The sequence below is a fragment of the Falco peregrinus genome, chromosome 19 (assembly GCF_023634155.1).
Source record: "Falco peregrinus isolate bFalPer1 chromosome 19, bFalPer1.pri, whole genome shotgun sequence".
NCBI classification, from domain to species: domain Eukaryota; kingdom Metazoa; phylum Chordata; class Aves; order Falconiformes; family Falconidae; genus Falco; species Falco peregrinus.
The window spans coordinates 2,804,108-2,828,790 of NC_073740.1; the positions used below are offsets into that span (position 1 = coordinate 2,804,108).

A 24,683-nucleotide genomic window follows, 5' to 3' on the forward strand; every position below is an offset into this window, starting at 1 on the left:
CAGGCTGAAGTCAGTCTCCAGGCAGTAAAAAAGAAATTTTCTTTTCTTTTCTTTTTTAAAAAGGGACCTTCCATTCAAATGTGGCTCAGCTGAGGATGTGTTATCATGGCAACCATCCACTCCCTGTCTGCCCCAGCAAGGAGAACATTAAACACAGATTTGAACGATCCTGCACTGGCACAGGCTGTGACCAAGCCCCATCGTCCCCTCCATCCCCTCTCCAAGCCCAGGCTGGCGTGATTTGTCATGAACCAAAACTGTCAATGGCTCAAGACAGACACGTGGGCAGTAATGAGCAGTGGAAAAAACGTAGCACACTCCATTCAGCTCCAAACACCGATAAATAATTCAGGAAGAGAAATGCCGCAATACAGAGCACAGCACAGTTTAAAAATAGAACATGCGCCGATGCCAGAGAAATGGAGGGGAAGCAGAGAAAAGCAGCGAGAGGTGGCATGAACTAAAGCATGTGTGTCAACAAACTGGGCAGCTTGTGGATGCTGTAGCAGCCTAGCTCTACATATTAAGCCCAGCAGATGTTTATTTGCTTACCCTTTAAACTGGAAATCCAAAACAATTATCATTATTAATATGGCAACAGCAACCAGGGCTACCCCTTCTGGATCAGCGCCCTGCAGCAAGGCATATACCCGAAAAAAGAGAAACAGCCTCCACGCTGAAGAGCTTGCAGGAAGTACGTGGGTGGGAGTACGTACAGCGAGCGTGTCCTGCCCACCCTCCTGGCAAGTGCGGCAGCGACTGCAGCAGCACGGGCACCAGCTGCCTGGTGCCCAGGGTCAGGTATAGTCCGTCACCTGCCTGTCCTGCTCAGGTGGGGAGCACACGTGAAGCCCAGATAATGGAAGCTGAGCTTCAAGAACCTCCTTGGTACGATCCGTTTTCTATTGCGGGGCTGAAGGTGAAGCAAGCACTGACTATTTCTAATGGGAAAGTTAAAAGCCTTTTTCTCTATTCAACTGTTCTCTTCTAAATCCAGCTACCTTATGTCCAAACACTTCCACTCATCATTCATAACATCAGTTGCTGGCCAACTGTCCTGACATTTACATCCCACAAAATATGTAATATACAAAAATATATAAATACACTATATAAAGATCACCACCGCCCCGTTAGGCAACAAGCACAAAGAGCTCCAAAACCTGTTATTGCCCCTCCTGCACTAATAACTGCATGTTAAAAAAACCCAAGACAAACAAACTTTGTGCTAACCTAAAATATTCAATTGCCTGAACAAGCCTGCAACACAGGCATCACCTGTATTTTCATGGTGGGAATTAGGACACAGCAAAGTCATGTAAGTAAAGTTAGAAAGGTCATTATCAGATCCAAGAGTTCCTCCTTGTGTAGGCTGCAGAGCCCAACACATTTCACATTTACTATTAATTACAAAGAAGCCCTGGTCATGGATACAGGCCCTTTATCCCAGTTTGCCATTGGACTGCTCTAACGAAAAAGATGGTCTCTCCAGGTTTTGCAGAACCTGTGAAAAATACTTTGACAGATGGCTGCCTTTTTCCCTCCTCGCAGCTTCAAAAAATAACACCAGAAAGACACCAATCCCACCCTGCTTCCTTGTGAAGAACAATATCAGTTTCCCAAGTACTTGTAAGACAGGAAACTGCTGCTAATAAGAAAATATAAAGTATATTTTTAATAAGAAAAAAATACTGTCATGTACAGTTAATTCAAAACTCAGTATCTCTGTACACAGAAGAAGCTTTCCATAAATATTTTGAGGCCTCCCCCCAAATATAAAAAAAACTATTGAAGATGTGAGGGAATAAACACAAGAAAAAAAAAAGAAAAAAAAGCTGCTGAGAGGAAGCTCAATAGACAGACCTGCTGCCTGTTTGTAAGGAACCTCAGTTTTAAAGAGGAAACCAGACAAGCGGTTCCTTTGGTTTCAGCAAAGATCTCCCAAAATGTATTCTGCCCTAAATTTGAGCAAAGGTGAACAAAACTGTGTTAGCCTTAATCACTGGAGCACTGTAAGGTAACATCGGTCTGCTTCTCTGAAGGGCAATTTTAATGGAAAACTTGCCTAAAACAGAGCACATTGCCTTGCTGTGTTTTCACATGGTCCTGTTACCTTACTTGGCTACTAACGTACTTTTAACTACACGACCACATTTAACGTGCAACGTGAACTGCTGCTCAGAAGATGCTGACAAGAGACTTTAAAGGGAGAGAATAAGAAACACAAACTTGTGCTACAGCTGAAAAGCCCATGCTTCCATCGACCAGTTTCTCCATCAGCAGCCCCCCTCCCCCCCCAAGGGAGGGAGCCGAGTGGAGGATCGAACACCAGGCGCCCTGTGAAGCCTCCTGCCTACCCCAGCTGCAGGCAGCCAGCAAGAGCCAGCATCGCTGCACAGCACGCACCTGCATTTACAAAGCAAACCCCAAACTGCCACATTAGGTCCGATTTTAGGATTTTTCCCTACCTTGCCTCAAAGTTGAGGCTGTCACGGTCCTATTTACATGTTCCACAGGCAGGGGTCACACACTGGCTGGTGTCAGCCTGCTACCAGACACCGTGGATTAAACAGAACTTGCCCGCCTGGCACCGAGTGGCCGTGAGTTATCCGCAGAGTGGGTGATGCTGTCTTACAGCCAGCTGCTATTTCTGGAAAACATGTAATGTTACAGTACTAGAAGAAAATGTAATGAAAGTAGTCCAACCACCATCTTGGGACCTAGTAATTTCATATACATTATCAGAATTGCAGTTCAGAAAAGAAAAATCTCCCAACACCCTCAGAATTTCTGATTTCAAAGTTTTGTTTGTTGAACATATTGAAAAGCTCATAATGGGCACCTGAAGCCAATCCCACGTACAATGGACTTTCAATGTTAAAAAGCCATTTATGTCTCAGCCCCTGATTAAAGTATTGCTTGCTTGAGGTCACAGCAGGTAGCAACTTCTCCTCCCACCTCCACTCCTGCACCCTCAATGGAAAATTTTCCTGGATTACTTTTAGCTACTGATACTGCTCAAGGGTTTCTCTCTGCAATAGCTACCCACACTATTCCTGAACAAGTTGTTACAAAGCTGCTTCCTCCCTCTCTCAAAAAAAAAAAAAAAAAAAAAAAAAAAAAAATCACTCTGCATTTTACTAGTCTATTGGATACAAACTAAAATTATCACAGAGAACAAGCTTAAGAAACAGCCTGTGGCTTAGGGAGGCAGAGGGTATGGCAGTGCTATAGGTTTCAGTTCCAGGAAGTTTTTAACTCCAGGCACATGCCATGCCGGTATCAAAGGTTCCTCAGCCAAGGTTGAATTGATCAGCTTGATCAGGACACGTTGTTAGCAGGATACTTGGGGGGTGGGGTGGGTATAAAATAAAATAAATAAATCAAGGCTTATACAATCATGCTGACGTAATTCATCTGCACCTCTTGTCTAACTAAGATTTCCACTCAGCAGCCACTGTGGGGGTACTCTCACAGAACCGCTGAAACCTCAAAGAAAGCCTTCTGTTAAGTGACCAGATAAAAGAGAACCTGTTAATGCTCCCGCTGGTGGCAGGAGAGAATCTCGAGATCAATCCTTAGCACAAAACCCATCCAAGACATTGATCGTTAAGAAGCTAGGCTCACCAGTGCTGCTGCTCACTTAAAGAGTTCATTTATTCATATAATTATGTTGGTACAACCCTCAGTTGTTACAGGCCAGCGGTTTCATTATCTAAGGGGCTTGTTCCCATAAGCAGCAGCTCTATCAGATGAAGCGCAGTTTTTCCAATACAGACACAGCATCAGGCAGGAGGGCAGAGCTGCTTTCGCTGTACCAGCACAGCAAAGCCATGCTGCTTCGGCTGCTGAAGCCCCACAGATACATCACGTGTGAAAGCTGACAATTTTGCCAGTACCACTTTCCCAGTTTCAGGGAGCTATGTGCTGGCAAGTCCACGTCTGAAATGCACACAGCACGGAGGGTTTTACGTACATCCAGCCAGCGCCAACGAGGCGGGCTCCTTCTGCAAACCCCAGGTCCCTGTTTAAATGAAGCCAAAGAATAGCACTCCCAGCCTTGGTTCGAAACTGATGTGGGGGAGACATGGGGATGGGCAGCCCCCTGGCTTGTGGGCTACTGTAATTTTAAAGTGAGAAAACAGTTTTGAGGTTGGACTAAATGCACCCACTTACGGAAGCAGAACACAAGCACCTCCTCCCTGCATTCCCCCGGTGTTCTGGATCTTCTTTTTTTTTTCTGTCCATGCGCTCCCCTTTCCCTCCCAAGGTCAAATCACAGTAGTAAGAGTGGGCTAAAAGCACCTGTTCGTTTTGCTTTGGACATGGGGAAACAGGCAGGACAGGATCCTATTTCCCAATAGACCGTATGCCTAAAGCCTCCCAAAGAGGTCAGTCTTTCAAATACAGCAAACACCATCTGTAATGAAGTGGCTCTTGTGTCTAAACTCAGCTCAGCAGAAATTAGTTTCTCAAAGAAAAAGATGTCAAAGCAATACAAAAATTTTAAAACTTCATTAAAAAAAATACAAGCGAGCTGCTACAAAGAGTAGGCTGCATCTGCCCACACTCAATAATCATCACCGAAATTCACTGGGAGGCAGCAGTGACTCAGCCTGCAGTACAGAAAGACAGCCTGTGCTCCCAATACATAATGAAACTGGGCTTATACAAAATCATAAATCTGCATGCGCCCCATTGACAACACACATGCAGGGGAATCCCAGCACCGACAGACAGGCAGGGAATCATCAGCCTGTCCTCCTGCTGCTGCCCACACTCAGACACAAAAACGTCTGCAGAAGTACACCTCACCTTTGCTTCAATCCGGGAACTAGGTCGTGTTGTCTTGCAGCTGGATTTACTAGGACTCAGAAATCAAGAGAAGGTTCAAAAAAAGACGGAGGAGAGTGGGATCTATTTGAAGGGGGAGGGAAACTAGCTATGGTCCTCAACTACATCCCACTATCCTTTCAAATGTCACCTCCAGCTCTTAAAAAAAAGGATGGGGGGGGTAGAGAGAGAGAAATCTATGCACAGTTTTATTAAATTGCTCCATTGTGTGAATGGATTAATCATACTTCCAGTAAAAACCTTAAAGTATACAATCACTGCAGATCACCTCCTGCCCAATAGCCACAAGAAACATAGGGCTTTCTTACAGACTGCACTGTTTGCTCCCATACTCATGCTATCACTTAAAAAACATGTTTCTCAGAGGCACCTTCTGTGCTGGCCTCCAGAACAACTCCTTCGTTCAGGCATCCAAGGCCTTTTTCCCAGAACAACCACTAGCTCTGATCAAAACTAACTGATACATACGGCCACTCAGCAAATTAAAAAACCTGTCCCATGGAATCAGGACTTCAGCAGCACAACACATCCGAGTGACAAACCCTTCTGCCTGTTCACAACAGGGCACTGGCCTGTAAGCCAGGGAAGTGCAGGCCTCCTGGGTCCTCACCCTAGCTCAGCTCTGCGTTCTGATGCTATGATCAGCCAAACAACAACTTCTCCCTGTTCTTCAGATCATTTGCCTGTAAAACAGGGATTACATGCACCTACTCCCAGTGGGGTAGAATGGATTAACATATTGGTGTTGCAAACTCCCCTTCTAAATCCCTCAGTGTACAGTCATGAGTGGGGATGGGAAGGGACAGGGGTAAGACCAAACCAGCTTTATTATTAGCCCCTGCTGTGGCTCTGACAGGGAGGGCCGCCCAGAACTTTGTCACGTTCCTTGTTCTATGTCCCAGCACTTCTCCAAGCAGCTCTGGCCATCAAAGTTTTTTGGATCTCTACAGGATCCCTGCAGCACGCATTTGCCTTGTGTGCCATGACAGGGAGCACATAGGCCAGAGAAGCTGCTGAGAAACAACACGCTTCTCTCTGGATTGCCCACACATTAAATTTTACTTCATATAACACAGTGGGCATATGACCTCTACTAGCATTTCTCTCCTGCCCCCATACATGCACACTCCATATGCAGTCACTTACCTAAGTGCTGACACTGCGTGAGACAGAGAGAAGATCTAAGTCTTCATTAAAAGCCTCTCACTGCCCTTGATTTCCTTGTGAGAGGCACCTTTCTGTCCTAAGTCCACCTAGTGCCTCAGTTTCCCGAGCACCTTGAGCTTCCAGTCCCTTGTGTGCTACAAAGCCCAGCAGACCTGGCTTAACTCACTGCCATGCAGCTGCCTGGCAAACACCAACAGTCTTTTTGTCCTCATTTCTCTTTTCCCCACCTGAAGCCACCTGGTACCAGCATTCCAGTTCCAGGGATAGCTGTATTTTTAAAGATACATCTAAAGCAGCAGCTAAAAGAGTTGAGGAAGAGTTTTTAAAGTCAAGTAGGTGATTTAGAAAGGATCTCCCTCCTCCAGCCAGGTTCTGGCCTCACCACAGCATCACCACATCCTGTTTATTTTGTCCACTGCTGTTACACGTTCTGCCTGCACTGCCTGACACTGTATTTCTCCAAATGGATGTATGTGAGAAGAGTATGAAGTGATGGGTATAATTCTGTAGCATCCATAGCAGCGATAAGGTCTGTGCAAGTGCTCACTGTCAGTAGTCACTTTGGTTATAGTTTTCCAGAGGCATTCGCATTTAGGCCAAACTAACAAGAGCCTTCCAGTACTCAGTGATTGATATGGGCAGCCAGTGGGATTCCCAAAAAGTTTCCAAGATTCAGAGTTTGGCACCTGTTACCTGCAGGAGCATCTCTGACATCTTTGTTTTCAAAAGAGGCCAAGGTGCCAAATTAAAATTCAGCATCAACTGGAAACGGGTTTGGGATGCTTTTGAAGATGTTACCCATTAACAGTAAATTTTGGTGTCCATTATCAGACATACACACAGTCTGACTCACAACGAGGCATCCTCTGCTTACACAGGCCCTTTCCTTGCAAGATTTCAAGCTTCCCTCCCCCCCCTCCAAAGCAATTTCTCCTGGAGGAGAAATAGTTTGTTGCACCCATGGTTCAGACTACCAGGATGTCCTGGCCACACACCGAACAAAACCCAGGATAAAGAGTCCCATTCCCTTTCTCAACACCAGCAGTACTCTTCCATTTTATAAAGACACGGTAATAATCAAATCGGTAAGACGACAAAAAAGGGCAGAAACTAAAGTGCTAAAATCAAAACACACGCTGACAGTGTATCTCACGTGTTCAGCAGGCCACCGAGATCACCCAGAGTTAACAGCAGCGCGGCTCCACAGGTACTTCTCACAGACAAGGAAGGGAAGGCAGGAAGGTCCCAGCTATAAAGTTCTTGTGACATGATTCAGAAGGAAGACATTACACTGATTCATCAATTCAACCTGTCACCCGAAACCAAGCTGTTGGGAAGCTTCTACCGGGAGCAGATATATATGTTGTTCTGCTTCTGTATTGAACTTGGATTTAATGAAGCAGTTGAGCAGCAGATGCAAGAGCTTATTGGAGGCCACCTCCCTCTACTGCTCAGGGAGACTGGATGGTATCTGCCTTTACTCTCACCAAAGCCTCCAGAGATCGGTGTTGCCGCAGCTCTACCTGCGCTATGTTTATGGAACCAGTTGAAAAGCACGCAGTTCATTTAGGTATCTGCACTTTCATGCTGTCAGCTAATTTCTGAGTGATCCTAAAGCAGTTATCCAGAAAGAAAAAAGAAATAGGCTATATACTAGGTCATCAATGGATCTAGGCATTAATGAACCAAATTACAAGACCCTTCAGGAAGTTGCCCAGGTCTCTGCAATGGTGTATGGGGAAAGCAGCATTGTTGGGGACCTTGTAAGTGGTATTGTTCTGTAACATTGGGTGAGTAGCAGCATCTCTTTCACCAGCACCTTTTGCACATTAAACAAGTGAAATGTATTTTGAGTGTCAGATGACTGCTGAATATAAGGGTGATAGTAAAGTCTCTTAGCTGATTTTCCATAGTCACCATGCTTGGTCTTCAGAGATGGGGTATCTTAATGGACAGATACACAAAGCAAGACTTCTTGCTAGAGGAAGTTAAAAGGTGGCACTAATTACCTGTAATTCACAGCCAAATCATCCCATAGATAAGCCAGAGAACAAGCCTTTAGGCATTAACACAAAAAAAAAAACCCAAAACCAAACGCCCAAAATATTGCAAACACCCTTTTTCACCTTATTTAAAGTGCTGGGAAGGATCAGCTAGAATTAAAGACAAATGCAGCGACATAAACCCAGCTGCTTGCTGGAAAGAGTCTACCTGGTCATCAACCCTCCTTCTGTATTCCATTGCAATGAGGAAGGTACCCCACAAATTGTACCAGCTCTAAACTTCTTTCCACCACCACGCCTTCTCCCCAGAGCAATGTTCTCTAGCAGGAGTGAGGTGACCATGCCACCACCAGCTGGAGGTGCTGAGATGTTGCATTAATCTCTGAAGTCCACCAAAACAAAGAGCATCCAAACATGAAGCACCTAGATATCCAGGGCTTGCGGCATCTCTGCAATAAGCTACAAACATACAGCAACAAAATAATCTAATAACTCTAAATAGAGCAGTACCTATTTTACTAGCATTAACTTCCAGAAATTTATACTGTAAAAAGCAGCAACAGTCCTGGGAAAAAAGGCACTAGAGAGGCAAAGTCAGCCTTTCAGTCATATCTGGCACCAGAAAGAGGAATCCTTGATAACAGTTCATTCAGGCAGAGGTGGTGAAAAAGTCTGGGCTCTTGTCAAGCCCAGTCGCTTCCATGCCATGGTACAAACTCCTTAATGGTACAGAAGTGTTACACATAGTGGATTCCCAGGGCAACTGCTGGTCCTAAGGAACCAAGATCCTTAGATGAAAGGAACTGGGAGAAGGACAACGGGTTATTATTACTAACTAGTACCGACATAAGCTGAAAAAGCATCCAAACCCAATATTAACTATTCTACCTATTTAAGGGTGATGCTTCAGCCTCAGTTAGTGAGATGCAATCACAGTATCAGCTGAAGTGCCACATCCCCTTGCCACAGACCCAGCAGCATTAGTCAGCATTGCCACTTGTTTCTCTGACCTCTCCAAGTCTTTAAGATACACCACCACCTACAGCTGCAGGCACTTCCAAAATACAGCATTAAAAAAAGATTCAGACCAAGGTGGAAGCTAAATTCATTTGGCCCATACAGTCTGTTTCCTCCCAGCATTACACTTTCCTGCCAGGGCTATGTCAGCAAGCAGAGAGACACAGATGTCTTCTGCCTTTTGGTCACTCTAGGGGCTGACAAACAAGTTGTTAAGTTTTCTGACCCTGCAGTCACGGTCCATCACAATTTCAACAGGCATCAGATCATTTAGATGTGGGTTTCAGTCTCTGCTGGGGGCTTTGGATCAGGCCACGGAAGTATGTTTATGAAGAATTTAAGGCAAGAAACACAACTCGACATAGGCACACCAAGGAAGTACCAGGGGCACAGAACACTGGCAAGATCATTTTATTAAGAATGTATCTTCAGCCAAATAACAGCCCCTTGAAAAGCCTTCAGCACTCAGGTGCCAAGCTGCATTTCCTGCCGTTACACTGGACTTCCTCCTCCGAATTACTCGGAAAACAGCAGCTTGCTGAGCAACACCAAAACCTGCTGTACCTGAGAAGCAACTAAGGCAGGGGGAAAAGCAGTTCCAAAATCTGTCCTGGATGTTTTGATAACACATCCTGCTGTATAGCCTCTTTGGCAGTCACCTCCTCCTTAAAAAAAGGAAATATTAAAAAATAATCGAATGAGTACTCATCTAGTTGAAGTTTACTATTAAACAATAGAATGAGATGAAGTACCCTGCATACATGCATATATACACTTGCAATCTTTGGTGCTGGGACTACCTGCATGCATTCTTCACACTTCTCAGACAGCTCTGCCCATTTTGGCATGAAAGCACTCTCCGTTCCTCCACCTGATTCTAGGTAGTAATTATGCAATGACAAAAGTACTTATAGTTAACATTTCTCCCATACACTAATTATTTTCATCCACCAGCATCTCCCATACAAAGGAAGACAAGAAAGAAAAGTTAAAATAGGTAGATCAGAACTCTAGAAGATAGTGGGGGAAATCCAGGCTCCACTGTAATCAGAGAAAGCTTTGTTCACACACCGCATTTACAAATAATTGGAGGGTAGAGATTAAGACAACACCTGAAGACAGGCTGAGAGAGTTGGGGTTCATCCTGGAGAGGAGAAGGCTCTGAGAAGACCATGTTGTGGCCTTTCACTAATTAATAGCAGGCTTATAAGAAAGATAAAGCCCTTTTACTGTGGCCAGCAGTGACAGGACAAGGGTTTAAACCGAAAGAGAGCAGATTTAGATTGGCTATAAGAATTTTTTTTACAATGAGGGTGGCGAGATACTGGAACAGGTAGGCCAGAGAAGCTGTGGATGCCCCATCCCTGGAAGCATTTGAAGTCAGATGGGACAGGGAGGGCTCTGAGTAACCTGATCTAGGGAAAGATGGCTGGGGGAACTGGGGTTGTTTAGTCTGGGGAGGAGGAGACTCAGGGGGGATCTTCTCACTCTCCACAACTGCCTGAAATGAAGCTGTAGGCAGGTGGGGGGTCGGTCTCTTCTCCCAAATAACTAGCGACAGGACAAGAGGAAATGGCCTTAAGCTGGTTTAGATTGGATGTTAATGTCCTCACTGAAAGGGTGCCCAAGCATTGGAACAGGCTGCCCCGGGAGGAGGTGGAATCACTGCCCCTGGAAACGTTTAAAAAAACCACAGAAAAGATGCAGTGCTTAGCAACACGGTGTAGTGATGGACTTGGCAGTCCTGGATCAACGGTTGGATGTGATGATCTCAAAGGTCTTTCCAACCGAAATGATTCCATGGTTCTACGTCCCTGCCCGTGGCAGGGGGGTGGATGAGATGATGAAGGTCCCTTCCAATCCAAACCATTCCGCAATTCTAAAAGAATTTAAGCACTGAAACGAAGCTAAGCCCCTGACCACTCCACTCCTACAGATATATATTTTTTTAAAAAATTATTATTTTCTTAAATGGGTGATTTATACACCTTCCCCCGGAAAATGGGGTTTTAGAATAGCAGCACTGACACAATCTTAAATTTAGCAACACAAATGGCATCACCACTATAAGGGGAATTGGATGCATCTGCGCTCTGACAAGAGGATGAAATATACAGGCAGAAGAAGAGGTACTGCAGAACAGCTGGAAGAATGGATTTGACATGGACATTCTCCACTGCTCTGATCCGTAGGCCAGTACTAAGCAAGAGGGTCTGCTTCTCCCAGAGCCAATTCCTTGGCATCAGTATAGCAATTTCCTTCCCGTTCAGTTCAGTTGACTGGGCCCCTTTATTCCTTCCACCCCCTCCTAAAGCCTGCTACAGACAACCTGTGACAACTACAACAGGGACAAAGCAAGAACAACAAAAATTTCCTCAGTTTCTGTGAAATTAAGCCATGCTGCCCCACCTCTCCTCCCAACACTAACTACTCCAGGCAACAGCAGAGTCCCAGGTCCTTAAGTAACAGTTTCCCAGCCACAGAGAGAGTGGCTGCACATAGTTTGACAAGTTCTCTGGGACTTGCTTCCTTATACATCCATCTTACTTGAGAAGGTGCTAGTTTATTCCCAGGCCTTAGCTTTTACTTAACTAGAACAAGACATGCAAAGTTGCAATGGTTTTACTCAAGGGATAACGTAACACCTGATACTAGTTGAGTCAGCGCAGCTTTGGACATACATAGTACACTACACTAAACCTTGTTTGCTGGCTTTAGCTCCTACCGATCACAGAAGCCAAAAAGCCACATGCAGCACCACACTGTTTAAATCAGCTACACCATGTTTCTAGTTAGATGTGATGCAGAGAACTGCACTCAGAACACCCTGGTGCTGCTCTCAGCCACAAGAAAAACTCAAAAACTTAAGCCCGCCAGCATTACCAATTCTAAAATATTCCCCTAGTAGTGAGTCTGTCAGGAGCCGGAGCAACCACTTAGAGAAAGAAATACTATATTTGCTCCAATAAGGGATTAACTTCAACTGTCAGCATTGCACATAGTTCTGCACTCCACACAGCAGGCTGCTGAGAAAGGCCCTAAGTAATGCTGGAACCTGAAAAACAGAGCTAGTTTTATGCAAGCATGATGCCTGGCTATATCAGATTGTGTCTGGAACCCCAAGAAGCACCACCACCACGAGTGGTGCGCAAACAGACCAGCTTCCTCCAGCATCTCAGCAAGAGACAATCCACAGGTATCTAAGAAATTCCAGTGTTGCAACTCACAGGATGTAAGAGGCCACAGTCTGCTGTAAGTAGCATTACATTCCGGGAAGCTGAACAGCTAGATTTAGAAGCATCTGCTTCTTCCAGCCCAAAGACTAGTACCCTGGGAGACTGCAGATCTTGTCCCAAAACAGCAACAAACAACAAAGATAGAGAGAAGAAATATGAGACGACTAGTTCCTTTAATTCCACTCTGCTGAACGGACTACCAGCCTGGAGACTTGACCCTCACAAGTCAGATGGCTGCAGCTCAAAGCAGCACTTGACTAACTAGCATTATATATACCTCTGAACGGAAAGAAACACGGCTACACCACAGAACATAACTTCTCAGTTATGATCCTAGGAAGGTCTAAGCAAACAAAGCTAAGAGCCAAAGAGGAGGACAATGCTACGAACTATCATCCAATATTGTTAAATTATTCCAGGTTTCATTGACCTTGAGAAGGTAGCTCAAGTTGTCCCTTAGGAACCACTCAGCGAAAACTGCAATGCCTGCTAACTAAGGGGTCAGTGAGCTCTATATCCTACTCACCTCTAGGGCACCAGTCCCCAGTCAGTCCCCACTCATCAGCAGAGGGAGAGATAAGAGAAGGACCACATCCAAGTGCTGCTTCTCCTTCAGGACTGGCAGGAGTTGATTTGGGAGTCTTAATCCGGCTCCTCAAAAGCAAGGTGGTGTCTCCAGCAAAGCACCATCATTGCAAGCAACCTGTTGAGATCCATCCTCACTTGTGCAATCCCTGGAGTCTGGAGTAATGGCTTACTATCCAGTGAAGCTGCCATCAAACATCACACTGTCATCTTGGTGGACAGAGAAGAAGAAAATCAGTCCAATGTCTTTCCTCACCATCCAGTTTGTTCCATTAAAAAAAAAACCCACAAAACAAACCCTCATATTTGTAAATATACACACACAGACAGGAATAAGTTTCCAAAGTTTTCTATGCAGACACAATCTGCCCTTGCATTCCAAAGAAACAGGAACAAGGAGGGGGAAATCTTTACCAAGTTTAACAGCTCTTTGAAAATACAGAGCTGTGGAGGGAGAAGGGAGACCCTAAGAGAACATTATTTAAAAGAAAAAAAAAAAAATTCAGCAAATCATCTGTGAACTGCTGAACTATTGAATTGCCATTTAATCAGGAAGGAAGGTTATGGCAAGCATACCTAGTATGATTTAATAGAGAATTTCCAGCACAAATTCAAGGACACAGAGGTTACGTCAGTCAGCCTTAATAGGCTACAGGTAACAAACAAGATAGAAATAAAAAAGAATGAAAAGACTGGAGCACAAGGAATCAGAACTATTTGAAGTATCCATGGGGAATCAGGTCCCAGTTCTCAAAGGGAGGTGGAGAACAGGTCAAGGCAAGAGATGATACAAGATTCTCAACAAGTACCAGAGAAGAAAACCAAACTGAGACCAGCCACATACGGAACTTCTCTGCACGCTGCTAGCAGAAAAAGGAGCACCGAAAGATATTTTGAATTAGCAAGGGCACTGTTTTCATTTGTAAACAGGCATGTGCTCATCTGCTTTCTGACAAGCAAACCAGGTCCCACAACATATTCCTACTGCTCCCCATGCAGACAGGAGAAAACAACTCCTGTGCACACCAATGATTTGGGATACCTGTGGCCTACAGCACACTCTCTTCTACAGTATCTGTTCTTTGTAACACCAGACAGCCTTCTTGGCACAGTTGGCAGGTAAGGTCAGCTCTGCTGCTCCACAAGTCTTGAACAAGCAGCCACAACACCATACCAAAGAGCTTCTCCCCCCACACCACCCTTCCCTACTGTTAGGGCATAACTCTTCAGCCTGTCCTTTGTTTGGTGATAAAACAGGCGCCAAAGCTTGGCAGTATTTCCAGCTCCCCAAGTAGGCTATCTCCCTTTATCAAGTCCTCTTTCCAACACTTCCCTTCCCCATCCCTTTGCGTTCCTTACACTTTTTAAATTTTGACTTTGCTCCAAAAATAAAGGCAGTCAGTAACCTACACCTACCGAGCAACACAGGCAGAATTAACAGCAACTCTGCATTTCCAGCTCACATTGCATCTGCATCCTCTTCAGCAGAGGGATTCAGATTCTAATGGATCGCTTTGCATGAACAAAGGGTGCAAAAGCATCAGAACTTATAATAAACTCAAGGCTTCTTTGTACTCACAATTACAGTGGCATCCTTGAGCTCTACAAAAATAAAGCCAGCCCTGGAAAGCTGGCACTTCTGCCAGAAGCTTGCTTAGCGTTCCTTGCGGTGAAGCTTGCTCCCTTACCACTCCAGCTACATTATCGGCATATATGGCTAGAAATACACCTCTGTTTTCCAGACATCTTTTGTCAACACTGAAGCATCACAAAAGTATATAAAGAATGAGCAGAGCTGAAGCAGTTGAGCTCACCTTTAAGTGCTCAGGAGAAAAGCTAATGCATTTCTGAGGTGATCAGTCTCTATGTTAAGATGACACCTACAAGCAACAGGTTATTCAGAATAAACAGGTGTACTGAGTAGGGGGCTTGATAGTATCTGCAAGCTGGTAAATCAGCTCCCAGGAACAGGAATCAATTCACCCCTCTGAAAAATCTAACACCTATTTTTGGGCACAGTTACACTACGTGAAACCATCACAGACAGATCTCAGAGAAAAAATGCAAACAGGTCAGACAACCACCCATAGCACCTTTTAGCTGAGATACAAAACTGGAAACCAATGTGAGAGAATTTTAAAGTCCCAAGAAGTCACAAGTCAAAATGTTCAGGAATGCACTGCAAGGATACTGGTGACACTGCTTCCCACTTTTTATTTTTATTATTTTTTTATTAGCAGCAGAGAGCTGCCTTACAAGGAACACTTCACAGTGCAAGGAGCTACTGTGTGTAGCACTGCTGAAGGGCAGAAAAGAACAAGAATGTAAACCTTATGTGCAAATTAAAATGCAAGGCAACATCTAAAATGAGTCTTCTGTACAGCCAGCCCCGATGTCCCGAACACTGCACCTTCATTGCTTCTGGGAGGTAGGCTAACTGTAGTACAGGCTCACCAATGTATAGTACACTCACACCACAGTGAACAGTCAACCTGAGGCATGGGCAACAGGTGAAGATATGGCAGAAAAGGGCAGATACTGGGACAGATAAGGGGGATCTTACACCAACCCCTGTGCAGGACAAGTAAGCTGGAGTAAGTCAAAAGGACACAGCTGCAGATGTACAGGCCCTAGATAGAAGAGAAGCAAATAAGGACTTCACCAACAAGTTCAGGTCCTCTGTGGCCTAACAGCTGGAACAGCTGCTCATTTAAGAGCAATCAATAATAAAAGAAATGGCAGAAAGCCATTGGGGTCTGCAGAACACCTTCAATGAGCCAGTTACAAACTGGCTAGAGCCTTGCCCACCATTTAAAAAGCTGGCACAGCCTTTGCACAGCACTCGCCCAGATCTGCAGTGCTTTTCTGAAAGACAAACACCCTCCTAGCAGTTTCTGAAAGGCAGAGCATCATCGAGCCCTTTATAAAGCCAGAGGCCAGTGCAGCAGCCTAGGCCTGAGCTCAGCTTTCTTGCCCATCTCAAAACAAAAAGGAAGAGGCCAGAAAGGAGGATGACTGGAAATCAGAAAAGGTTGCCATCAATGAAAGCAACAATCTAGATCAAATTTGAAAGGAAATAAGGGCAGGGATTAAAAAAGGTTCACACGATGAGCAGCAGAAGAGAAGCAACAATCCACCAGCTCCATCTGTTTACACACTGTATCAGGAACTCAGGACAACCTCTACCAGACCATTCCAAACACACCAGAGGAAAACTTTAAGCAATATCAACTTACCTGTGAAACCTGTTGCCAGAACACTGCACTGGCAGAAGTCAGTGGCAACTCTGACACTCGGGCAGAGAGGCCAAACATCTACAGGTACCCAAAAAAGAGGATTTAAACGTGTCACGGGGCAGAGAACACCGAGTTCAAAAAAAGTAACAAACCCGCGCTCCCAGGTACCCCCTCAGTGCCCTGCGCAGACCCTCCAAAATCCCGAAATCCCTCCAGCCAAGCCACGAGACAACGAGCCCTCCAGCATTCCCAGGCCTGTTACACGCAGCAGGGTCCCAGAAGCCCGAAATGTTTCCAGAACAGCGTTCCGAAGGAAAGACCTTGTTTCTGAGGATGCCAGAAAACCCCGCTGCGCTTGCCGGGCGGTGGAACGGCTGCCGGGCCACCAGGGCCACGAGGCCTCGTCCCCCACCTGCCGCTCCCCTCCCGCCTCGGCCCCTCGGCCCCGGGCACCCAGCGCGGCCGGCAGGGCCGCACGATGCCCCAGCGCCCCGCTGCCATGTGCTCCGCCAGCTGCCGCGGCCAGGTGCCCCGCTGCCACCACGGCCGGCAGCGCCCGGAGGCGGCAGAGACCCAGCCGGGCCCCGCCGGAGGCAGCCCCACGCCGCCGCCGGGCCCGCCCCACCGACCCCCCGGGGACACACCGGCGCCGGACCGTGGCCCCCGCGGGGACGAGGAAGGAGCGGAGACGCGGGGAGGGCGCCGCAGCCGGGGTCCCAGGTGGCATCGCCGGCCGCCCCCGAGCCCCAGGCCCGGCCCCCCCCGCCCGAGCCCGGTCCCCGCTGGCGGCGCGCACTTACCGGGCCGGGCCGCGCCGGGCCCTGCGCCGCGGGGCCGCCGCCGCCGCCGCCACCACCCCGGGCCGGGCCTGGGACAGCGCGGGCCGCCCGGGCGGGGCGGCGGGGACGGCGGGCGGGCGGGGGGACAGGACGGGGAGGGGGGGGGGGGGGTTGCCGGAACGGGGAGAAAAGGGGAAAGAAACGGAAAAAAAAAAAAGGGGGGGGGGGGGAGGGGGGGGCAAGAAGCGGTGGGCCCCTCCCCCGCCGGGCGTGCGCGCTGCGTCACCGCTCCGTGCGCATCGCGTCTCTTTCCCGCGCCCGCCGCGCGCCCGTTGTCGTAGCAACCTGCGGGACGCGGCGCCGTGGGAGGCGGGGCGGGCGGCGACAGCGCCCCCTGGCGCGGCGGAGGGCGCGGCGGGCAGCAGAGTTGCGGCCTCCCGGCGGGGGACGGAGCTAGACCGGGGGCGGAGCCAGTCGTCACACCGTGGCCCCGCCCCCCCGGCCGCATGACGCCGGCCGTGGCCGGGGTCCGCCTCCCGCCCCCCGGGGGTTCGCTGCACCGCGCCAAGGGGGGGTCCACACTGTGCCACGGGCACCCCTCCCCGTCGCCCCACGCCGTGCGCGGGGACCCCCTGCCATCTGCCTGGGGTGGGCAACGGGGTGGGACCGGGGTGTTCTCCCTCGGCCGGAGCAGGTTGCCCGGAGCCGAGCCCCAGCACCCGCGCAGCCCCTGCCGAGGGGGCAGCCGAGCTCCGAGCCCCCCGACCGGGAGCGTCACCCGTCCGGGTCCACCTTAACCCGGAACGAGCCGCGCAAGCGGCTGCCCCGTGGCGGGAGAGGCTCCCGCGGGATCACGGCGGCGGCGGGGGGGGGGGGGGGGGGGGGGGGGCGTTTATCTCGCCCGCGATCAGCCAATATTTGTGGCCACGTCAGGGGAACGAGCCCTTCCCCGCTCGGTGCTCCCGGCTCCGGCACCACCATCCCGCCGCCGCGCTCCGCTCTCCGGCGGCACCGCTGCTGCCCCGCTTTGCCTTCTTTGGCTTAGCGGACAGTCGGAGGAACACTGTGAGACCCCCAAGCTGTCACCTCCTAGCACGGAGATGACAGCCGCGGTGGCATTCCTGCTTTTGAGCCTTCTGAGGATGGCGGCTCCGGAGGGAGTGTGGTGCCCAGCCTGCGGGCTGGCGGCCCTGACCCCCACCACGCAGCGGGACGTCCTCATCGCACTAGCAAAGCAGAGCATCCTCTCCAAGCTCCGCTTGCCAGACAGGCCCAACATCACCCAGCCCACCTCCAAGGGGGTCCTGCTGACCGCTCTCCGCAGGATGCATGCGCAGCGCGTGGACATGGCCTTCTCCCCAGGGATGCCCCGTGGTGGCAGCGACCCACACCTGCGTCTTGGGTTGGGTCTGCAGGAATACGAGATCTTGAGCTTTGCTGAGTCAGGTGTGTACAGAGCCCACATTCCATGGGCACAGTGGGCTGGGCCCTGAGGTGGGGGGCACCAAGGGAAGGAAGGTCTTGCTTGTGGGGAGGTGGTAAGAGGTTTCCCCCTCTGCACAGGTACTTTGAAGGCTCTGCACAGGGGCATCACGCTCCTGCAAGCAATGCCAAGCTATGCAACAGGCCGGTGGGCACACTGCTGCTGGAAGGACTGGCAATGAGAGGCTCTGTATCCATGTCCCGAGCTTACCTCAACCAGCCTCCCCTTGCCACGGGGCAGTGGAAGCACTAATGAGTCTCTGGAGCTCCTCTTATTTACATATGGGACATGCTGGGATGAGGAGATGGGTGCAGGAGCAGGGACGGACTGCCACACCACCTGAATTTGCTGCCCATTTCTATTGAACCCTCCCCACTTGTGCTAGAGGTAGAGGGGTCAGATGACCGTGTTTTCCAAAACACAGTTTTAAGCCTAGATTCCCTATCAGCTCGCAGTGTGCGCACTGAGGTCCCTCAAAGCCCATCTGCTCCCTGCACTCAGCTACATCTCCACTTCCTACCCAAAACATTGAGCAGCCACATTTCACCCCAGAACCAGCTGCGTTCCAGGGAGAAGAGAGCTCCCCCAAACTGCTCAGGCTTCCTGACAAGTAACACTGGAAAAGCAGGGTCCTGTATCCCCCCACTTCCCCCAGGCAAATGCAGCCTTCTTTGGAAGGAAGCAGAATCACTGCTCCGTCCTGCAGAGCATCCTTCCGCACCCGTGCTTTGCCCAGCCCAAGCTGCTGCTTGTTGAGGTGGAGGGGGCACACACTCCCCTTTGCATGGCTGCTGTGGCATAGCAAGGGCTTGCCATGTCTTCCAAGACCTCTGGGAACAATGCTCCTCTGCTGCACATTGCGTCCCCGTACATGAGGACAATGGGGAGTTGTCTCCTGGCTTGGTGGAGCATCTGCTAGAAGCAGAAGAGCCGGTATGAGCCATGGGGCTGAGCCTAGTCTGAGCCCCGCTGCGCTGTGCCAGACCACAGAGGAGGAGGGTTGTGTCCTCATGGGCAGAGCTGTGCCAGGGAGCCCAGCACTGCTCTCATGGTCCCTGTCGGCTGAGGTCCCTGTCTCCTTCCTTCATGAGGAGAAGAGGCAGCTCTGCAGCCTCAGCAGCAACAAGGGTGGGATGTGCTGGAGCAATTTCAGGCAGTGGTTCCAGCCATGGAGAGCAGAGGTAACCCTGGAGGTGCAAATCAGCGTGACTGCCTTAAACCCAAAGCTGGTTGACGGAGCCAACTAACCTACTCCAAAATCCTCCAGCACCTTCACTGACAAGGGGGCTATCAGGCCAGAGGAGGTGGAACCAAGCCAGGTTGCTGCATTCAGCACCGGGCCCAGATGCTGCTGCTTCAGAGCAGCATAAGAAGGAGGAGCAGCAACTGTGCAGGGAAGTGGGGACCCCTGCACCCCTGTGTGTACTGCACCCTGCTCCCTGGTTTGGATATACCTCCCATTTGCTCCAACTCAGTGGCCCTCAGCTGGGGGGAGCCCCCCTCCTCTCTTCACCTTCTGACTCTGCTTTTGGCTCTGTGCACAGGGTCCTCCACCTCCCGCAGCGCTCGCCTGCATTTCCACTTCGCCCAGGAGCTGGCTGGGAGCACCGAGATTCTGCACGCTACCCTCTACCTCTTCTGGGCAGTCCCTGGCCCCGGGACGCATCCTGTCACCGTCAGACTCTTGCAGCCAGACCTGACGGGGCTGAACATGACCATGGCCAGTGAGACACAGATGGAGGTGCAGAGGGCTGGCTGGGCCACGCTAGACGTGAGCCGAGCTGTCCAGAGCCTCTTCGTTCGAGGCAGCCAGCGGCTCACTGTGGAGCTGGAGGTGGCAGAGGACTGGGGGTCTCCCCTCCTGGCTGGCCACAGTGATTCTCACTGGCCATTTGTGGCAGCCCAGGCCCGGGCCAGGACGCCCCACCGGGTCCAGCGGCGTGGCATTGATTGCAGTGGAGACTCTCAGATGTGCTGCCGCCAGGAATTCTTCGTGGACTTCAAGGAGATCGGCTGGGAGGACTGGATCATCCAGCCGGAGGGATATCACATGAACTATTGTGCGGGGCTCTGCCCCCTGCACATGGCTGGCATCCCCGGCCTCGCCGCCTCCTTCCACACTGCTGTCGTCAACCTCATCAAAGCCAACAATGCAGACGCAGCCGTGGACTCGTGCTGCGTGCCCACACAGCGTCGCCCCCTCTCTCTGCTATACTATGACCGGGACAGCAACATCGTCAAGACCGACATCCCCGACATGATTGTCGATGCCTGTGGTTGTACCTGACTGGCAGCCTGAGGAGGCAGGAGGGCAGGACCTGTGCTGCGCAGGGCTGCCCTCCTCCCAGCCCCTCTCTGGCAGTGTGAGACCTGGCGAGCTGCTGTGTTTTCTCCTCCTGAGGCTGAAGTGTCAAGGGTGATGCTGAACCTGTAAATCCTCTCCTCCCTCACCTCCCACAAGGCTCTTTTCCCCCTTCAGATCTGCCCATGGGTTCCTCCCTGCCCATGAGCCATAGCCTCTGAGACCGGCTCCTGATGGACAACCAGACCCTTCTACATGCAGGACTCTGCAGAGCACGACTGCCCAGTGGCTGAGGGCAGCCCTGGCTCGCCCTGCTGCTGGTCCCAGTCCAAGGCCATGGTGCAGCCCTCAGTGCTGCAACATGAACATGTGCTCTTCAGGTAACGGGTCCCAGCAGCAGCCACCTCAGGCTGCTGGGGGAGGTAGAAGCTGAAAAGATGCTGGGGGATGGCTAGGCCAGAGGGGAGGGGTCTGTCCACGGGGCCCCACTCCTCAGCTGGACGTGAGATTGAGTGGAGTAAGGAAGGGGAAATCGATCCCAGTGGGAGGAAAGTGTCTCCTTCTTCAAGCTTCCCAGCTATCTGGTATTCAATAAAAGACTCCCAGCCACAGCATGTGCACATGTATGTGTACACATATGTATGCCCTGTCATTAGCCAGCACATCTTCCACCTCTCCCCAAGGTGCAGGGTGGTGGATGTGCCTTAGCACAGTCATCTTCTAACCAATGACTTATTTACAAAACCCAGGCCACAGGGCTGGGCATCCACTGCCGGGACACATTGTGCCCAAAGGCTGCAATACTGCTGGCTCCCACAGCTCTTGTGCTCTCTGCACCTTGGCTGCCTTTCCCAGGGCGATGCAGAACCCTTGCCTTGTCTCAACCAGATCTAGGGCATGGTATGGGAGCCCCCGGACACAGGGGGCTTCTGATTCCTACTGGAGAGGGCACCATTCCTTAGTTGAGCCAAATTTTCCATTCCACCAAGATCATCTGTATTTGGCTATTCTTGTCCCAAGCCAGGACAAAACTGAGCAACTCTTCTGCCTTTTATAGCAGATGGAGACTGCCAGGCAAGACCACCAAAGCCACGGTGCCCAGGACACCCACCCTTGCCTACAACCCCATCCCAGCTCCCTCACTGCGGAACAACCTCTCAGCCAATCTCTGGCCCATGGCCCAGGGCAGCTGCCCCCTCCTCTGCCCCTCGCCAGCCTGCCTGGTGGCAAAGCGGGATGTCAGTGCCGTGAGAGCTGGGGGCAAAGGGCAGCTCTGACACATCAGCCCCATTACGTAACCCCATGTTAGGGTTTCTCCACTGCTTCCCACGTGTTATCCCATGTGTGAGGGCTGAGAAAGCGGGGAGAGGGTGCTGGGGGTGGGAGAGGGACATTCAGGAGGGGAACTCCTGGGGCAGTCCCCCAAGGTCCATGCAGCTGGCTGGGGTGGAACTGGGTGGCTGTAGTCCTGTGGTCCACCCTGGAAGCACTGATGACCCTACCCCAGAGGCTGAAGACAGAGCTGAACCGGGTGGGAAGAGGGGAGGAGGGAGGGTGGTGGTGTCAGGCCCTCTCCCTGTCTGACCTGAAGGATGGCTTTGCATCTGCTGTCCCACTCCAGGGTCAGGCTGGGGTGGTCAGAACCATGAGCAGCTCTGGCTGGAGCAGAGCCGGGATGCACAGTGCCCCTGAGGACCTGCAACACCTTGAGCAGGGGATGGAACAACCAGTAGCAGGAGACAGTGCTTGCCTACATGGCATGTGTTCTGAGGCAGGTGCTCCCTCCGAGCCTTGCTGGAACGGGGACTTGCATCTCCCCATCAGGTTGCAGCACTCACCCTGCTGAAATGCGGGATTCCAGGCACCAGTGCCTCTAGGACTCAGAGCTGGAGGGTTCCCGCTGACCCAGCTGCTGCACAGGCAAGGTGGAAGACTCGGGGATCAATACTGTCTGGGACTCAAGGTCACTTGCGCAAACCCAAAGAGGGTTTGGTGTTTGGCTTTTTCTGGTTTTTTTCCCTTCTTTTTCCAACTCCTCTTTTCGCTGTCTGTATTTATTGAACAAACAGCTTTCCTGGGGCCAGTGCTGAGCTCTCTATGCTGCAGCGGGCATGGGCAGAATGGGGCCAAGTGAAGGGGCAGAGATGTTGGCTGGGCCTTGTGGCCCTGCAGATGCCAGGGACCCTGAGCTGAGGCATCTGTAGGTGCCACAAGCCCTTGAGCAGGGCTGGGATGCCCCCAGTTGCTCTTCTCGGCCCCGCGCACTCCTGCCAGGCTCTACCCTGTTCCTCACCAGGCTCAGAGCAGAGTGGGGCTGGCTGCCTGTGGCTGCTGCACAGCCCCTGCAGGGCATGGGTGCCTTGCCCCTCGCTCCACCACCTGCTCCCCAGACCCCGGCTCTGCCCTTTGCTGGGCTGCACACGCATCTCTGGACACCACAGAACACACAGCAGGCTCTGCCTGCCAGCCCTGTGGGGACACTGCCCCCTGCTCTCAGGCACAGGCGTGGGGGGCATCTCCCACCCCAGACCACCCTGGACCTAGGAGTTGTCACCATGTTGCCTTTTACAGCCAGCCCAAGCCCCACAGTGCAGCTGCATCCCGATAGACATGAAGGTCCTGCCGATTTGGGGTGCCTGGGTTAGCAGCAGCTCCTCAAAGAGGGGTCCTGGGCTCTGAGGCCCCTCCCTGTCCCCAAAAGCTGAGATTAGGGCAGAACACATTGTCCTGCGGGTTTGCCAACCACCTGAAAACGTGCCTTCTCCAGTGCCTTCAGGTCAGAGGTTCCCCAGATGAGCAGGTTCCAGGGTCCCACAACACAGGGACACGGGCTCTCCCCTCCACACACATGGCTTGTCCCACTCCCATGGTAAATGGGACACCTGGGTGCAGCCTGCAGCCCCCTCCCCATGCACAGCATGGGGCAAGGGCGACTGAGGTTCAAGAATCCCACAGTGGCACCCCCAGCCAGGGAACACCGCAGGGTGAGGAGGGTGCCATCAGGGAAGGGTAATCCCTGCAGCCAGGAAAGACCCCCGCTCTGCCCACCTGCTGTGGGGCTGGCACAAGGTGGGGGCCCATGGCAGGTAGGGCCCCCCAGCACACGCAAGTAGCTGTTCAGCCCCCACAGTGGTGGCCTGGGCTGCATATTTATGGCCCTGTGGCTTCGTCACAGCCCTGCTTTATCTTGCAGGTCTTCTCCCTCATCCACGACAGTAGCCGCGGTACAAGCGTGGGGCAGAGCACCACACCAGGTGCTTCAGGGAGAGCAGAAAACCAGAGCGCGGCAGGGAGCAGCTTCCCACCAGGTACCCGCTCCTCCTTCCCTGGTGGGCAAAGAGAGGGAAGGGATCATCCTTCACATGACGATGTCCCCTCTCCCCCTGCTGTGACACCACCCTCCTGCTGCGGTCCCCTGTTCACTCAGGGGGCTTTGGGGGGATGTCTCAGGCAGCTGCCATGAGATACTGCTGTACTGGTCCTGCTGGGACCAGTAAGCCTGGCAGAGAGCCAGCCCCCCCAGCCCCCCCAGCCTGGCCCAGCACAGGAGATGCAGTGCAGGTGGCTTCGACCCGGTGCTCGGGCTGTGACACAGACGGGACACAGGGCTGCACGCGGTGCTGTCCCCTTGGCTGCGCTCCGGCCGGGGACAGAGATGTGCGGCCGCTGCTGGAAGGAGCCTTTGCCAGGATCAACAGGCGCTGAAGCAAAGGTCCCCGCGCGCCGTGCCAGGGTGTCCCTTGGCAGGGCCTGGCTCCCAGGGGAGGGGTGGGAATTCCTGAAAGCCCCCGCTGTTGCCTTGAAAAGGTTTAATTTTTAATTTTCAGCTCCAGGGGCAGTTTCCAGCCAGCAGCCTCCGGCTCAGAGGCACCGGGCATCCTCGGCTCGGCTGGCGCGGGGTGCCAGGACCCCCTGCCAGCCCCCGCTGAGCGCCCGTGCGGGGGCCGCCGGCAGCACCGCAGGCGCTGATCGCCCCAGCCCGAGGGGCCGTCCCACGGCGGAGCTGCGCGGCCCCAGAGCA

General features: G+C 51.4%; 2 protein-coding genes across 6 annotated transcripts in view; one reads left to right on the top strand and one right to left on the bottom strand.

The window, feature by feature from the left end:
- The window catches only part of R3HDM2 (R3H domain containing 2), a 61,575-nt gene extending 44,535 nt beyond the window's left edge, over positions 1–17,040 (bottom strand). Inside the window, exons 1-2 of one of the 5 annotated variants that reach the window (XM_027785798.2) lie at positions 16,099–16,223; positions 12,804–13,072 (exon numbers count right to left, since the gene is read on the bottom strand). Coding sequence is in view for 1 of the 5 variants with exons in the window: in XM_055791975.1 (XP_055647950.1) it covers positions 553–584 (32 nt within the window). In the remaining 4 variants the exon portion in view is untranslated. Of the gene's footprint in view, positions 1–552; positions 678–12,803; positions 13,073–16,098; positions 16,224–16,898 lie in introns of those variants that run through there. The other 4 variants (XM_055791976.1, XM_055791974.1, XM_027785801.2 and 1 more) reach the window with 4 other exon arrangements.
- Positions 17,041–17,795: 755 nt separating this feature from the next.
- LOC101916814 (inhibin beta C chain-like) lies at positions 17,796–21,261 on the top strand. Its single transcript, XM_027785828.2, has 2 exons — positions 17,796–18,323; positions 19,905–21,261. Exons 1-2 carry the CDS (start codon positions 17,978–17,980, stop codon positions 20,645–20,647), a joined length of 1,089 nt encoding a protein of 362 aa, XP_027641629.2. The 5' UTR covers positions 17,796–17,977; the 3' UTR covers positions 20,648–21,261.
- The last annotated feature ends 3,422 nt before the right edge of the window (positions 21,262–24,683 follow it).

Excerpts from the sequence above, each read along its gene's own strand:
- LOC101916814 (XM_027785828.2), top strand. The coding sequence starts at position 17,978 with ATGACAGCCGCGGTGGCATTCCTGCTTTTGAGCCTTCTGAGGATGGCG. Across the intron at positions 18,324-19,904 it reads CTTGAGCTTTGCTGAGTCAG|GGTCCTCCACCTCCCGCAGC; the intron begins GTGTGTACAGAG and ends CTCTGTGCACAG.